This window comes from Panulirus ornatus, chromosome 37 (assembly GCF_036320965.1).
Source record: "Panulirus ornatus isolate Po-2019 chromosome 37, ASM3632096v1, whole genome shotgun sequence".
In the NCBI taxonomy this organism is placed as follows: domain Eukaryota; kingdom Metazoa; phylum Arthropoda; class Malacostraca; order Decapoda; family Palinuridae; genus Panulirus; species Panulirus ornatus.
Window position 1 is genome coordinate 28,959,699 of NC_092260.1, and position 15,293 is coordinate 28,974,991.

The 15,293-nt window shown below is 48.0% G+C and overlaps 1 protein-coding gene across 7 annotated transcripts in view; it reads right to left on the reverse strand.

Annotated features, from left to right (window-relative positions):
- The window catches only part of LOC139760666 (uncharacterized), a 231,972-nt gene that overhangs the window by 61,624 nt on the left and 155,055 nt on the right, over positions 1 to 15,293 (reverse strand). The window contains exon 1 of one of the 7 annotated variants that reach the window (XM_071684160.1): positions 1,876 to 2,015. The exons of the other annotated variants lie outside the window; for them this stretch is intronic. Coding sequence (XP_071540261.1) covers positions 1,876 to 2,000 — 125 coding nt within the window. The 5' untranslated portion in view covers positions 2,001 to 2,015. Of the gene's footprint in view, positions 1 to 1,875; positions 2,016 to 15,293 lie in introns of those variants that run through there. 7 annotated transcript variants of the gene reach the window in all.

The following is a 15,293-nucleotide window of genomic DNA, read 5'->3' on the forward strand; positions in this document are numbered from 1 at the left end:
CTACTCTCCCCCTGGCAGGAGCATCGCCGAGCTACGATCTCCTGCTGGGGGTGGAGCCTAGGCCACAGGGGGAAGATCTCCTGCCGGGGGTGGAGCCGAGGCCACAGGGGGAAGATCTCCTGCCGGGGGTGGAGCCGAGGCCACTGGGGGAAGATCCTCCTCTACATCACCCAAACGAAAAAGAGAAAATCGATGATATTGTTAATTCTGGTCCTTCGTCCCCCTTGCCCACACTCCACAACACTCCACATAGCCCTTGTCAGAGCCCGCTAACGAAGGCCTTGGCCGCCCTACACACGGGCCCATACAGACCGCGAGAGAGAGAGAGAGAGAGAGAGAGAGAGAGAGAGAGAGAGAGAGAGAGAGAGAGAGAGAGAGAGAGAGAGAGGCCAGCGTCCTGGCTAACCCTCACTAACGAAGCTTTGGTCGTCTTGCCTACCTAGGTCTAGGCTGCCCTACACACAAGCCAAGAAAGATAGGTCACCAGCAGACCCCAAGCAAGGAAGGCCATGGCTGCCGTCTGCACGAGCCAGGACTTTACTATCGCCCTGGCCAATCCTCACTTGGCCGCCCCTCATACGTGGGCTAAGAGAGGGCTGGCCAACCTCTCATACAGTCACCCGAACGTCATCTCTTATAGTCTTTCACTCCTGAATAGAATATGAAGTTCATTAATAGACCGAAGATCATTATCTTTTCTTTTTTCTCTCTCCTCACAGCTCTCGACTCCTCCTCCTCCCACATGCAACCCCCGACGCACATACATACACACACTTGTTATCTAATAATGGTTTCTAAACCCACACAAGTTTCTTCAATAACACCACATGAGACATACAGTATCTACGTAAGGCACATATATAAAGCATAAAGAAATTGGATTCTCCAACAACATCCATGTCAAATTCGAAGGACGTTTTGCTCGAGCAGGGAGAGAGCGTCATTGTCTCAGTATACCTGAATTTCATCACTGCGTTTATCAGCGAGTGGCGGTGGCGTCAACCATGAGCATCACTACCGAGGAGACTTGTGGCCTGGAGTCCGGCCGTACCTCTCGCTGAACAACTTCAGCAACTTTAGATCACCAGCTCAGTCCCCGCCAAGAGGGCCTCCTCACTCCCAGACTCCGGAAGGCCTGGTGTTGCAAGATAGCATTCTTCGTCTGCCCGGTACTATCTCCTCGCATCTCGCGTCCCCCCCATCCCTACCTCCTCCACACACACCCATCCACCCACCCACCCACACACACACACACACACACACACACACACACAACTCAGAAGCATCAGGCCTGGTAGTGCCAGCATCACAGCAGGAGACTTGTGGTTGGTGTGGAACTCCTGCGACACTTGGTACTCGCTCGGTTCGACACCAGGAAAGTTATCCCAGGGAAGAGCGCAAGGACGCGCCTGTCTCTAACAATCTCACTGACATTATATGATTAAGGCCGGACATTTAAACTCCCACACTGTTCACAATAAAATACCAGAAACTCTATGATTATAGGAACTTTTTGTACCCAGTCGGTAAACTTGCTGAACAAATGACTCTCAGCTTATGTAACGAACCCACTTTGAAACAATTTATGTAATGAGTCTCTGCCCACAGACAACGACCCTTTTGCGCTACCACTCATAAGACGAGCGTGGGAACTGAACAGTAAACTCGCCACAGTCAGCGGTATAAAGGCAAAACCGTAGAACCGTATTTCATTTTCTTTACCCCGCAACCGATTTCTATTTACAGTTCCCAGCTCACTGAAACGTAAGATATATAAAGCGGCAACAACAGTAAAATCTGCAAGAGAACATGGCTGTGATGGTCAGTAAGTAATACTGTAGCACCGTCAGGAGAGAAGGGGAGGTGTTTACCCACGTGTAAGCGGAGGCGGTGTTCCCAGGTGGTGTCTTCGGTATCGCGGTGCCCGGACCCCGTCCTCTGGCACTCCTCACGGCTCTCACGGTTCCTGCAACTGCTCCTGCGTGTTGTGATTCCCTCATGGCGGAGCCGCCAGAGTGGCGGCAGCGATGTCAGCGGCGGCGGCGGATGTGGAAGGTGTTCTCAAATATCTACTTGCTGGCACCTCTGTCCGAGTCGCCGGCCCTTTAATTTTTAGCATCCATTACCGTGACCTCCTGAACTTGTTACGTCCTTGGTCACCTTACACCAGAGACGACGGCTTACTGGCTGATCTGGGGGAGGTCAGGGGGCAAAGGGATCGGCCTACGCCTGGGGTTCAGGTGCTGGTGGAGGGAGATGTGGTGGAGAGTTCTGGGAGCCACGTGCTATCTGGGCCGTTCTCATGGGAATTCCCGGCAGAAATAAACACACACATACTGGGTAATTCTTCAGATAAGCATCGTCTTCGAAAGAATAACAAGTGTTGCTACATAACCCACACTTGTCTTTCCCTCTGTACCCTGGGCGATGGCTGAAATATGGGAAACACACACGAGATATTCTCCATACCACACACACACACACACACACACACCCTACTCTTTTTTCTCCTCCAAGGTCCAGCTTTGTGGTAACCATATTACATCACAGTCGCAGTTAAGACAACTGTGTCGTGACGGTACCTGTACCTTGTAAGGTACGATGCTAGAGGTACGGCCGAGCGATGAGAAGCCACGGCCACAGTAAGAGACACACTCTTCCTACACTGATATATATCCATTCACATGATCCACAGAGCTGTTTTTACAACCCATCTGTGTGCACTGTGTGTTTCTCTGAGGTTAATCTGATTGGTTCTCCGGACTTAGCTGACTGACTGGCTAGTTGGTGGGTAATTGGTTAACGCTCAGCTGCTTTGTTCACCGATTGGTTCAGACCCTGATGGCGGGTCACTGATGGGCTAATATCCTTGTAGCCTGATTCGTAACTGGATGAAGTCTTCGATGCCTTATTCACAGACTGGTGAAAGCGGTGTAAACGGCTGATCTGATTAGCATCCAGCTCAGTGACTGATTACTGACAACGTGAACTGATGCATCGACCAACTCACACACACACTGGCTAATCTGACCAATCATTCGACCCTACTCGATGACTGGTCTAACCTGGCGACCTGCTTACACTTCCCAATGACGGATCATGACGACAGACGAGTCGACGAGTTTACAGAGAGAGAGAGAGAGAGAGAGAGAGAGAGAGAGAGAGAGAGAGAGAGAGAATCATCGCCAACGCAGTCATACCTCACCAGACAAGTGTGATCATCATTCCTGACAACACCGTTCCATCAATAACGTATGACATCATGAGTGGCATCATTTGCTCTGGGTGGGAATAACAGTTCTCCATCACCAACCCACCACCCAGCCAGTGCAACCCACCACCTAGCCAGTGCAACCCACCACCTAGCCAGTGCAACCCACCACCCAGCCAGTGCAACCGACCAACCCGCCAATGGTAAAGCTGTCTGCGATATGAAACACTTGTTTGTAACTTCATCAACAATGCATTCTCAACTTCCATAAAGTTTTAAAAGTTCATTTACTGACATTCTTTTACACGTGTTGAAAGATTTACATATGATTAACCAAATCCATTACGTAGAGGAAACACGTGCCTGAGGAAAACACGTGCCTCTTACCCTTAGAGGAAAACCTTCCATCCATTCCTGATGTGTGTAGGATGTTCTGGAGCAGAGCATACCTCAGCAATGCGCTGACCACAGCACACACCTGCCACGAGGCATGTTGCACGCGCCAGACACACGCTACAGGGAACCACGGCTGACTCAGCTGCCAGGACGCGCATTCTACGAGGACCATCTGCTCAGACGGGACCCAGCTGCACCAGGAAACACCTGTCCTCCTCCTGTACGAAGACAGATCAAAACCTTCGGTGAGGTTTGTATTTCTTGAATCCAACAGGAACTTCCGGAGCAGAGCTCCCTGCCTTCCTCCTCTTCTTTCTTCTTCTTTTTCTTCTTCTTTCTTCTTCTTTCTTCTTCTTCTTCTTCTTCTTCTTCTTTTTGCCTGGAGCGACCGAGAGCCAAGACCACAGACGGTGAATGCGTCTGGGGCCCAAGATCCTATTTCAGTTGACGTACAGAAATGGGTATCAACACACTCTCTCTCTCTCTCTCTCTCTCTCTCTCTCTCTCTCTCTCTCTCTCTCTCTCTCTCTCTCGTTGCATCTCCACATCCTAGACACACTCACACCTGTAAGATCCTGGAAACAATAAGCCGCCCTGAGGACAAAGGCCTTCCATAACCACCCAAGCCGCCCTCCACACGCACACACAACACTTCCCTCCTCCCCTCAACCCTTCCACTCCCCTTAACCTCAACAACAACAACAACAAAAACAACAACAAGCACCGACAAACATCAAAGTCTTCATCTGGTAACGACAAGCGAAGACACGACAATGACGCGGTGTCACTCCCCAGTGTGTGTGTGTGTGTGTGTGTGGACCCCCGGAACTAATGTATCGCCGGCATTAACGCTCGAATTAAGGATTGTGTGAGCGGTCGCGCCCGGGGCGGCGGCGGCGTGGTGAGACGCACGGACGCAGCGGAGCCGTCACAAAAGTCTCCGGGAGCGGCACGCCAGCGTGGGGGAGGAGGGAGGGGGACCGGGACGCCTTGGGCCTACTGCGTCCTTACCTGACCAGGTCGATAGCCCAGCTTGGGGTGGAGGGGGGAGGGGGAGGGGTACAATTCAGTCTCCCGGTAAATAACGTCTGTCATAGAAATTCTGATAATTCTTAGTTTACGACGGATTGGACGTGTGTGTGTGTGTGTGTGTGTGTGTGTGTGTGTGTGTGTGTGTGTGTGTGTGTGTGTGTGTGGGGTCACACTTGGGGCATGGGAACATACTTGGGACCAAACGTTTGTCCAAATTCTGACGTCTCCCTTATCATAAGGCTGGGTCATCATTGTCAATCCGTGTGCGTGTTATGTGTACAAGTGGTTGGCTAGTGTCATTCCTCCTGTACACTGTATCTTATCGACGGTTAGAAAAATGTGATAATTACTCTTAAAATCGCGGTGACTTTAATTACTATAGGTAATATGCGCGACCAATATACACCATCGAGTTACATAATCACAGCCTTCGATGACTCATAAGTCAGGCCACCAGTGCGGAGGGTAAACTCAGGCGTAAAGGAGGAAAATTGCAGGCATCACTCCTGCTGCGTCTGCCATCACATGCTGAGGTTGTAGCACGAACCTACCACCTACAGGAACACCACCACCTACCACCTACATGAGCACCAACACCTACCACCTACATGAGCACCACCACCTACTACCTACAGGAACATCGCCACCTACCATCTACATGAGCACCGCCACCTACCACTTACATGAGCACCACCACCTACCACCTACATGAGCACCGCCACCTACCACCTACATGAGCACCACCACCTACTACCTACAGGAACATCGCCACCTACCATCTACATGAGCACCACCACCTACTACCTACAGGAACATCGCCACCTACCACCTACATGAGCACCGCCACCTACCACCTCACCTCTTGTGCAGCGGAAACCTACAGGTGCAGCACCACTTGAGGCGCCACTCTCTTGTCACCCACGTCTCTTAACAGTTCACCACTACATACAGGGCCCACTGGAACTGCTTTCACTTTGCTTAGTAATGTGGTGTCACCATCCGTACCGGTCCTGGCCTGGTGTCCATTACAGCTGACATATCTACCGATCCACTCTGGCTGGCTGAACACACACACACACACACACACACACACACACACACACACACACACGAACACGACATGGTAAGATAATACATATGGGCAGTACATAGAGGCTGAAAATGCTGTACAATTGTAGGGAATGTTGAAGAAATGGGGCTAACTCCACGAGTGTAAAGCTCCCCTTTTCCAAGCCTACTATGGTTTCCTCCTTCCTCCTAGATATAACCACTTTACACTCAGTAAGATCAAGTCATACCCACGAGTCCTCCGCATGTTAGATTGATCAGTGTTTCATTACTTTTTCTATGGCAACCTTTGCCAATGTTTTTCGAGGTTACTGCAACCCCCCACCCAAAAAGGTAAATCACAGAAGTAAAGCAATTGAAAAAGACAGAGCAAAACATTTAGAGCTTTTATGATCACTTTCCAATTAAACATCGACGCAGGATGGTTGCCAACTTAAATATTAAAAAAATATATATATGTTTCAGCTGTGAAGAATGACCAGTGGCCTCACGACCCCAAAAGAATAAAGCTTGGCGACCTCATGTGCGATCGAGACCCAAAGTTCGGGAACCCCAGAGTTAGGCATTCGTCCCCAAAGGGATTAATATAAGTGAACACCTTACTAGCCATGATAACAGGAACCCCATGAAACCTCCTGAATCTAGGGAATGAATGTTGCCACAGCCACGGTCTTGCACGATAAGGATTTCATGATGGCTTACTGTAAATCAGTCGAATATAATTACCCAAACATGAAAGCTGAACAGATGATAACCTTCTGATGAAGATGGAACATAAGACATGGATCTGGCTTATGTTTTCTGTAAATAATATGAAAAAAGAAACATATTTTTTCCCTTCAATAATTTACCTCTTTATGGTCGGGGGCGAGTTCAGATCACCAGCCACAACACCACTTCTCTGCGGGAAATCTAAGCCGGATTTCAAGTGACTGTAGAAGACCAGCTTACACTGGAGAAACATATCAGAAATTTGGACAACAGATTTGACCTGTCATGAAGTGAAACCAACGTATCCGATCCCTACTTGTTCCAGTCCAGGAGAGAGAGGGAGAAAGAGAGAGAGAGAGAGAGAGAGAGAGAGAGAGAGAGAGAGAGAGAGAGAGAGAGAGAGAGAGAGAGAGAGAGAGAGAGAGGCCGCCCCTCATACGTGGGCTAAGAGAGGGCTGGCCAACCTCTCATACAGTCACCCGAACGTCATCTCTTATAGTCTTTCACTCCTGAATAGAATATGAAGTTCATTAATAGACCGAAGATCATTATCTTTTCTTTTTTCTCTCTCCTCACAGCTCTCGACTCCTCCTCCTCCCACATGCAACCCCCGACGCACATACATACACACACTTGTTATCTAATAATGGTTTCTAAACCCACACAAGTTTCTTCAATAACACCACATGAGACATACAGTATCTACGTAAGGCACATATATAAAGCATAAAGAAATTGGATTCTCCAACAACATCCATGTCAAATTCGAAGGACGTTTTGCTCGAGCAGGGAGAGAGCGTCATTGTCTCAGTATACCTGAATTTCATCACTGCGTTTATCAGCGAGTGGCGGTGGCGTCAACCATGAGCATCACTACCGAGGAGACTTGTGGCCTGGAGTCCGGCCGTACCTCTCGCTGAACAACTTCAGCAACTTTAGATCACCAGCTCAGTCCCCGCCAAGAGGGCCTCCTCACTCCCAGACTCCGGAAGGCCTGGTGTTGCAAGATAGCATTCTTCGTCTGCCCGGTACTATCTCCTCGCATCTCGCGTCCCCCCCCATCCCTACCTCCTCCACACACACCCACCCACCCACCCACCCACACACACACACACACACACACACACACACACAACTCAGAAGCATCAGGCCTGGTAGTGCCAGCATCACAGCAGGAGACTTGTGGTTGGTGTGGAACTCCTGCGACACTTGGTACTCGCTCGGTTCGACACCAGGAAAGTTATCCCAGGGAAGAGCGCAAGGACGCGCCTGTCTCTAACAATCTCACTGACATTATATGATTAAGGCCGGACATTTAAACTCCCACACTGTTCACAATAAAATACCAGAAACTCTATGATTATAGGAACTTTTTGTACCCAGTCGGTAAACTTGCTGAACAAATGACTCTCAGCTTATGTAACGAACCCACTTTGAAACAATTTATGTAATGAGTCTCTGCCCACAGACAACGACCCTTTTGCGCTACCACTCATAAGACGAGCGTGGGAACTGAACAGTAAACTCGCCACAGTCAGCGGTATAAAGGCAAAACCGTAGAACCGTATTTCATTTTCTTTACCCCGCAACCGATTTCTATTTACAGTTCCCAGCTCACTGAAACGTAAGATATATAAAGCGGCAACAACAGTAAAATCTGCAAGAGAACATGGCTGTGATGGTCAGTAAGTAATACTGTAGCACCGTCAGGAGAGAAGGGGAGGTGTTTACCCACGTGTAAGCGGAGGCGGTGTTCCCAGGTGGTGTCTTCGGTATCGCGGTGCCCGGACCCCGTCCTCTGGCACTCCTCACGGCTCTCACGGTTCCTGCAACTGCTCCTGCGTGTTGTGATTCCCTCATGGCGGAGCCGCCAGAGTGGCGGCAGCGATGTCAGCGGCGGCGGCGGATGTGGAAGGTGTTCTCAAATATCTACTTGCTGGCACCTCTGTCCGAGTCGCCGGCCCTTTAATTTTTAGCATCCATTACCGTGACCTCCTGAACTTGTTACGTCCTTGGTCACCTTACACCAGAGACGACGGCTTACTGGCTGATCTGGGGGAGGTCAGGGGGCAAAGGGATCGGCCTACGCCTGGGGTTCAGGTGCTGGTGGAGGGAGATGTGGTGGAGAGTTCTGGGAGCCACGTGCTATCTGGGCCGTTCTCATGGGAATTCCCGGCAGAAATAAACACACACATACTGGGTAATTCTTCAGATAAGCATCGTCTTCGAAAGAATAACAAGTGTTGCTACATAACCCACACTTGTCTTTCCCTCTGTACCCTGGGCGATGGCTGAAATATGGGAAACACACACGAGATATTCTCCATACCACACACACACACACACACACACACACACCCTACTCTTTTTTCTCCTCCAAGGTCCAGCTTTGTGGTAACCATATTACATCACAGTCGCAGTTAAGACAACTGTGTCGTGACGGTACCTGTACCTTGTAAGGTACGCTGCTAGAGGTACGGCCCAGCGAAGAGAAGCCACGGCCACAGTAAGAGACACACTCTTCCTACACTGATATATTTCCATTCACATGATCCACAGAGCTGTTTTTACAACCCATCTGTGTGCACTGTGTGTTTCTCTGAGGTTAATCTGATTGGTTCTCCTGACTTAGCTGACTGACTGGCTAGTTGGTGGGTAATTGGTTAACGCTCAGCTGCTTTGTTCACCGATTGGTTCAGACCCTGATGGCGGGTCACTGATGGGCTAATATCCTTGTAGCCTGATTCGTAACTGGATGAAGTCTTCGATGCCTTATTCACAGATTGGTGAAAGCGGTGTAAACGGCTGATCTGATTAGCATCCAGCTCAGTGACTGATTACTGACAACGTGAACTGATGCATCGACCAACTCACACACACACTGGCTAATCTGACCAATCATTCGACCCTACTCGGTGACTGGTCTAACCTGGCGACCTGCTTACACTTCCCAATGACGGATCATGACGACAGCGAGTCGACGTGTCTACAGAGAGAGAGAGAGAGAGAGAGAGAGAGAGAGAGAGAGAGAGAGAGAGAATCATCGCCAACGCAGTCATACCTCACCAGACAAGTGTGATCATCATCCCTGACAACACCGTTCCATCAATAACGTATGACATCATGAGTGGCATCATTTGCTCTGGGTGGGAATAACAGTTCTCCATCACCAACCCACCCACCACCCAGCCAGTGCAACCCACCACCTAGCCAGTGCAACCCACCACCTAGCCAGTGCAACCCACCACCTAGCCAGTGCAACCCACCACCCAGCCAGTGCAACCGACCAACCCGCCAATGGTAAAGCTGTCTGCGATATGAAACACTTGTTTGTAACTTCATCAACAATGCATTCTCAACTTCCATAAAGTTTTAAAAGTTCATTTACTGACATTCTTTTACACGTGTTGAAAGATTTACATATGATTAACCAAATCCATTACGTAGAGGAAACACGTGCCTGAGGAAAACACGTGCCTCTTACCCTTAGAGGAATACCTTCCATCCATTCCTGATGTGTGTAGGATGTTCTGGAGCAGAGCATACCTCAGCAATGCGCTGACCACAGCACACACCTGCCACGAGGCATGTTGCACGCGCCAGACACACGCTACAGTGAACCACGGCTGACTCAGCTGCCAGGACGCGCATTCTGCGAGGACCATCTGCTCAGACGGGACCCAGCTGCACCAGGAAACACCTGTCCTCCTCCTGTACGAAGACAGATCAAAACCTTCGGTGAGGTTTGTATTTCTTGAATCCAACAGGAACTTCCGGGGCAGAGCTCCCTGCCTTCCTCCTCTTCTTTCTTTCTTCTTCTTCTTTCTTCTTCTTTCTTCTTCTTCTTCTTCTTCTTCTTCTTCTTCTTTTTGCCTGGAGCGACCGAGAGCCGAGACCACAGACGGTGAATGCGTCTGGGGCCCAAGATCCTACGTCAGTTGACGTACAGAAATGGGTATCAACACTCTCTCTCTCTCTCTCTCTCTCTCTCTCTCTCTCTCTCTCTCTCTCTCTCTCTCTCTCTCGTTGCATCTCCACATCCTAGACACACTCACACCTGTAAGATCCTGGAAACAATAAGCCGCCCTGAGGACAAAGGCCTTCCATAACCACCCAAGCCGCCCTCCACACGCACACACAACACTTCCCTCCTCCCCTCAACCCTTCCACTCCCCTTAACCTCAACAACAACAACAACAAAAACAACAACAAGCACCGACAAACATCAAAGTCTTCATCTGGTAACGACAAGCGAAGACACGACAATGACGCGGTGTCACTCCCCAGTGTGTGTGTGTGTGTGTGTGTGGACCCCCGGAACTAATGTATCGCCGGCATTAACGCTCGAATTAAGGATTGTGTGAGCGGTCGCGCCCGGGGCGGCGGCGGCGTGGTGAGACGCACGGACGCAGCGGAGCCGTCACAAAAGTCTCCGGGAGCGGCACGCCAGCGTGGGGGAGGAGGGAGGGGGACCGGGACGCCTTGGGCCTACTGCGTCCTTACCTGACCAGGTCGATAGCCCAGCTTGGGGTGGAGGGGGGGGCGGGGGTGGGGTACAATTCAGTCTCCCGGTAAATAACGTCTGTCATAGAAATTCTGATAATTCTTAGTTTACGACGGATTGGACGTGTGTGTGTGTGTGTGTGTGTGTGTGTGTGTGTGTGTGTGTGTGTGTGTGTGTGTGTGTGTGGGGTCACACTTGGGGCATGGGAACATACTTGGGACCAAACGTTTGTCCAAATTCTGACGTCTCCCTTATCATAAGGCTGGGTCATCATTGTCAATCCGTGTGCGTGTTATGTGTACAAGTGGTTGGCTAGTGTCATTCCTCCTGTACACTGTATCTTATCGACGGTTAGAAAAATGTGATAATTACTCTTAAAATCGCGGTGACTTTAATTACTATAGGTAATATGCGCGACCAATATACACCATCGAGTTACATAATCACAGCCTTCGATGACTCATAAGTCAGGCCACCAGTGCGGAGGGTAAACTCAGGCGTAAAGGAGGAAAATTGCAGGCATCACTCCTGCTGCGTCTGCCATCACATGCTGAGGTTGTAGCACGAACCTACCACCTACAGGAACACCACCACCTACCACCTACATGAGCACCAACACCTACCACCTACATGAGCACCACCACCTACTACCTACAGGAACATCGCCACCTACCATCTACATGAGCACCGCCACCTACCACTTACATGAGCACCACCACCTACCACCTACATGAGCACCGCCACCTACCACCTACATGAGCACCACCACCTACTACCTACAGGAACATCGCCACCTACCATCTACATGAGCACCACCACCTACTACCTACAGGAACATCGCCACCTACCACCTACATGAGCACCGCCACCTACCACCTCACCTCTTGTGCAGCGGAAACCTACAGGTGCAGCACCACTTGAGGCGCCACTCTCTTGTCACCCACGTCTCTTAACAGTTCACCACTACATACAGGGCCCACTGGAACTGCTTTCACTTTGCTTAGTAATGTGGTGTCACCATCCGTACCGGTCCTGGCCTGGTGTCCATTACAGCTGACATATCTACCGATCCACTCTGGCTGGCTGAACACACACACACACACACACACACACACACACACACACACACACACGAACACGACATGGTAAGATAATACATATGGGCAGTACATAGAGGCTGAAAATGCTGTACAATTGTAGGGAATGTTGAAGAAATGGGGCTAACTCCACGAGTGTAAAGCTCCCCTTTTCCAAGCCTACTATGGTTTCCTCCTTCCTCCTAGATATAACCACTTTACACTCAGTAAGATCAAGTCATACCCACGAGTCCTCCGCATGTTAGATTGATCAGTGTTTCATTACTTTTTCTATGGCAACCTTTGCCAATGTTTTTCGAGGTTACTGCAACCCCCCGCCCAAAAAGGTAAATCACAGAAGTAAAGCAATTGAAAAAGACAGAGCAAAACATTTAGAGCTTTTATGATCACTTTCCAATTAAACATCGACGCAGGATGGTTGCCAACTTAAATATTAAAAATATATATATATGTTTCAGCTGTGAAGAATGACCAGTGGCCTCACGACCCCAAAAGAAAAATGCTTGGCGACCTCATGTTCGATCGAGACCCAAAGTTCGGGAACCCCAGAGTTAGGCATTCGTCCCCAAAGGGATTAATATAAGTGAACACCTTACTAGCCATGATAACAAGAACCCCATGAAACCTCCTGAATCTAGGGAATAAATGTTGCCACAGCCACGGTCTTGCACGATAAGGATTTCATGATGGCTTACTGTAAATCAGTCGAATATAATTACCCAAACATGAAAGCTGAACAGATGATAACCTTCTGATGAAGATGGAACATAAGACATGGATCTGGCTTATGTTTTCTGTAAATAATATGAAAAAAGAAACATATTTTTTCCCTTCAATAATTTACCTCTTTATGGTCGGGGGCGAGTTCAGATCACCAGCCACAACACCACTTCTCTGCGGGAAATCTAAGCCGGATTTCAAGTGACTGTAGAAGACCAGCTTACACTGGAGAAACATATCAGAAATTTGGACAACAGATTTGACCTGTCATGAAGTGAAACCAACGTATCCGATCCCTACTTGTTCCAGTCCAGGAGAGAGAGGGAGAAAGAGAGAGAGAGAGAGAGAGAGAGAGAGAGAGAGAGAGAGAGAGAGAGAGAGAGAGAGAGAGAGAGAGAGAGAGAGAGAGAGCGCTAAGATGTGTGACTAACTTCCACGATCTTTTCACTCTACATTTCTTCTCCCGGACGACACTTCCCCGTCAGTCAGATGAAGTCCAACTTCTCTTTGGGGAAAAGTAAACAATTGAACTTCTTCATGAAATAATATCAAAAGTTGAAACAAAATATCTAAAATATTCAAAACCCACCAGCCAAAGTGAATGGCGAATCTGGAAACAGAATGTCACATATAAATAATTCATACAAATCTTCTATGATGGTTTTTCAAGATGTCTTTTAAAGAGGAAGAGATCGGCAGCCAGGGGCATGGAGACGTGTACGTGGCCAGATAATTCTCATGGTAACCACATGTTAGGTCGTGGTACACCGACCTCCGTACCTGACCCGCTCGCCTGTTAGTTTATCTCTGGTCTCACAGACGGATTGTAAGAAAACCATCTTATCAAAATAAAGAAATACTGAAAGAACCTTAATAAAACATCGGTAAAAAAGTACCTTTATAAAAGAATACTTTGAAAATATAGATACTAATCATTGTAATCTATAAGGAAGTATGATACGATGTTACATATCAAAATATATGCTGCGAGATCGTGGATCATCCCAGAATAATCTTGATTAACGGATGATGTTGAATATGGTTGTCTGGTGGTTCTGTGATGACGTTCACAGCCTGGCCATCACTAGGCCTTTGTAAACTCCTCCGAAATTACAACTTCTGAATCACCAAGTTCCGTCCGTACTGACGGGCGTCAGAGTCCGGTAACGCAAAGCCTATGTATGATAAGTAACTCCTGACACTCAGTTGCAAGTCACCTGGAAGACTTTGATCCAGAGACACCATAATCCTGGATCCTGGAACCGTAGCATTTAACGTCTATAAAAATCCTGAGAGCAGAAACTTGGTTAAATTCATCACACAACCCAACATCAATCTAACCATGAATGAAACCAAGCCAGGGGTGTGAACTCCCTCCCTCGTGGATCAAACCAATGCACTGTGATGCTCAAGTATTATATGTCGATGTAAATACTCCTCAGGTCCAGGTCTGGCATGAACTGTTGTCATATGAGAACCTGCTCTCGTGCGTACGATTACTGCCTACAGGTGGGCCGTGCGTGGCGTCATTACAGGGCAGCACGTGTGTTACTGCAGTTTGGTGGGCTGCTGTTACGTGCATGTGTGTGGTGAGGTAAAGTGGTCAACTGTTTCAATCAAAAATAACAATAATAAGAAAGTACGTCATCAAATCCCAGTACCGATCACAGATGCTTCATCTTCATGAAATATAATTTGTCAATAATGTGGTCAGATTAAATCAATTGACACCAATGCAAATTAACAATTATGTAATGTACGGCATTTATCAGATAATTAGGTTAATACGGTTTAAATGTATTTTGTGTGTGTGTATATATATATATATATATATATATATATATATATATATATATAAACGAACATATTACATAAGTGACTGTAATAAAATGATTTCCCCGAGCTGACATGGAAGACGTATCATGCATTACAGGAGACGGGCGATGAAGAAATTGACGGGAAAAACTTTGACGGGAAGCGGCCTGGCCAACAGGAAGCAGGTGTCACTGTCGTCATAGCCGGTGCCCAGCTTGACATGTAACACTACACTATAACTGTACTGTTACATCTTACGCTAACGCTACGTAACATGTAACACTACACTATAACTGTACTGTTACATCTTACGCTAACGCTACGTAACATGTAACACTACACTATAACTGTACTGTTACATCTTACGCTAACGCTACGTAACATGTAACACTACACTATAACTGTACTGTTACATCTTACGCTAACGCTACGTAACATGTAACACTACACTATAACTGTACTGTTACATCTTACGCTAACGCTACGTAACATGTAACACTACACTATAACTGTACTGTTACATCTTACGCTAACGCTACGTAACATGTAACACTACACTATAACTGTACTGTTACATCTTACGCTAACGCTACGTAACATGTAACACTACACTATAACTGTACTGTTACATCTTACGCTAACGCTACGTAACATGTAATCTGAGGTAACAGTACATCGCAGAGTAACGCTACGTAGCCTGAAGTAGCAGTACATCTCAGAGTATGAACACTACGTAACA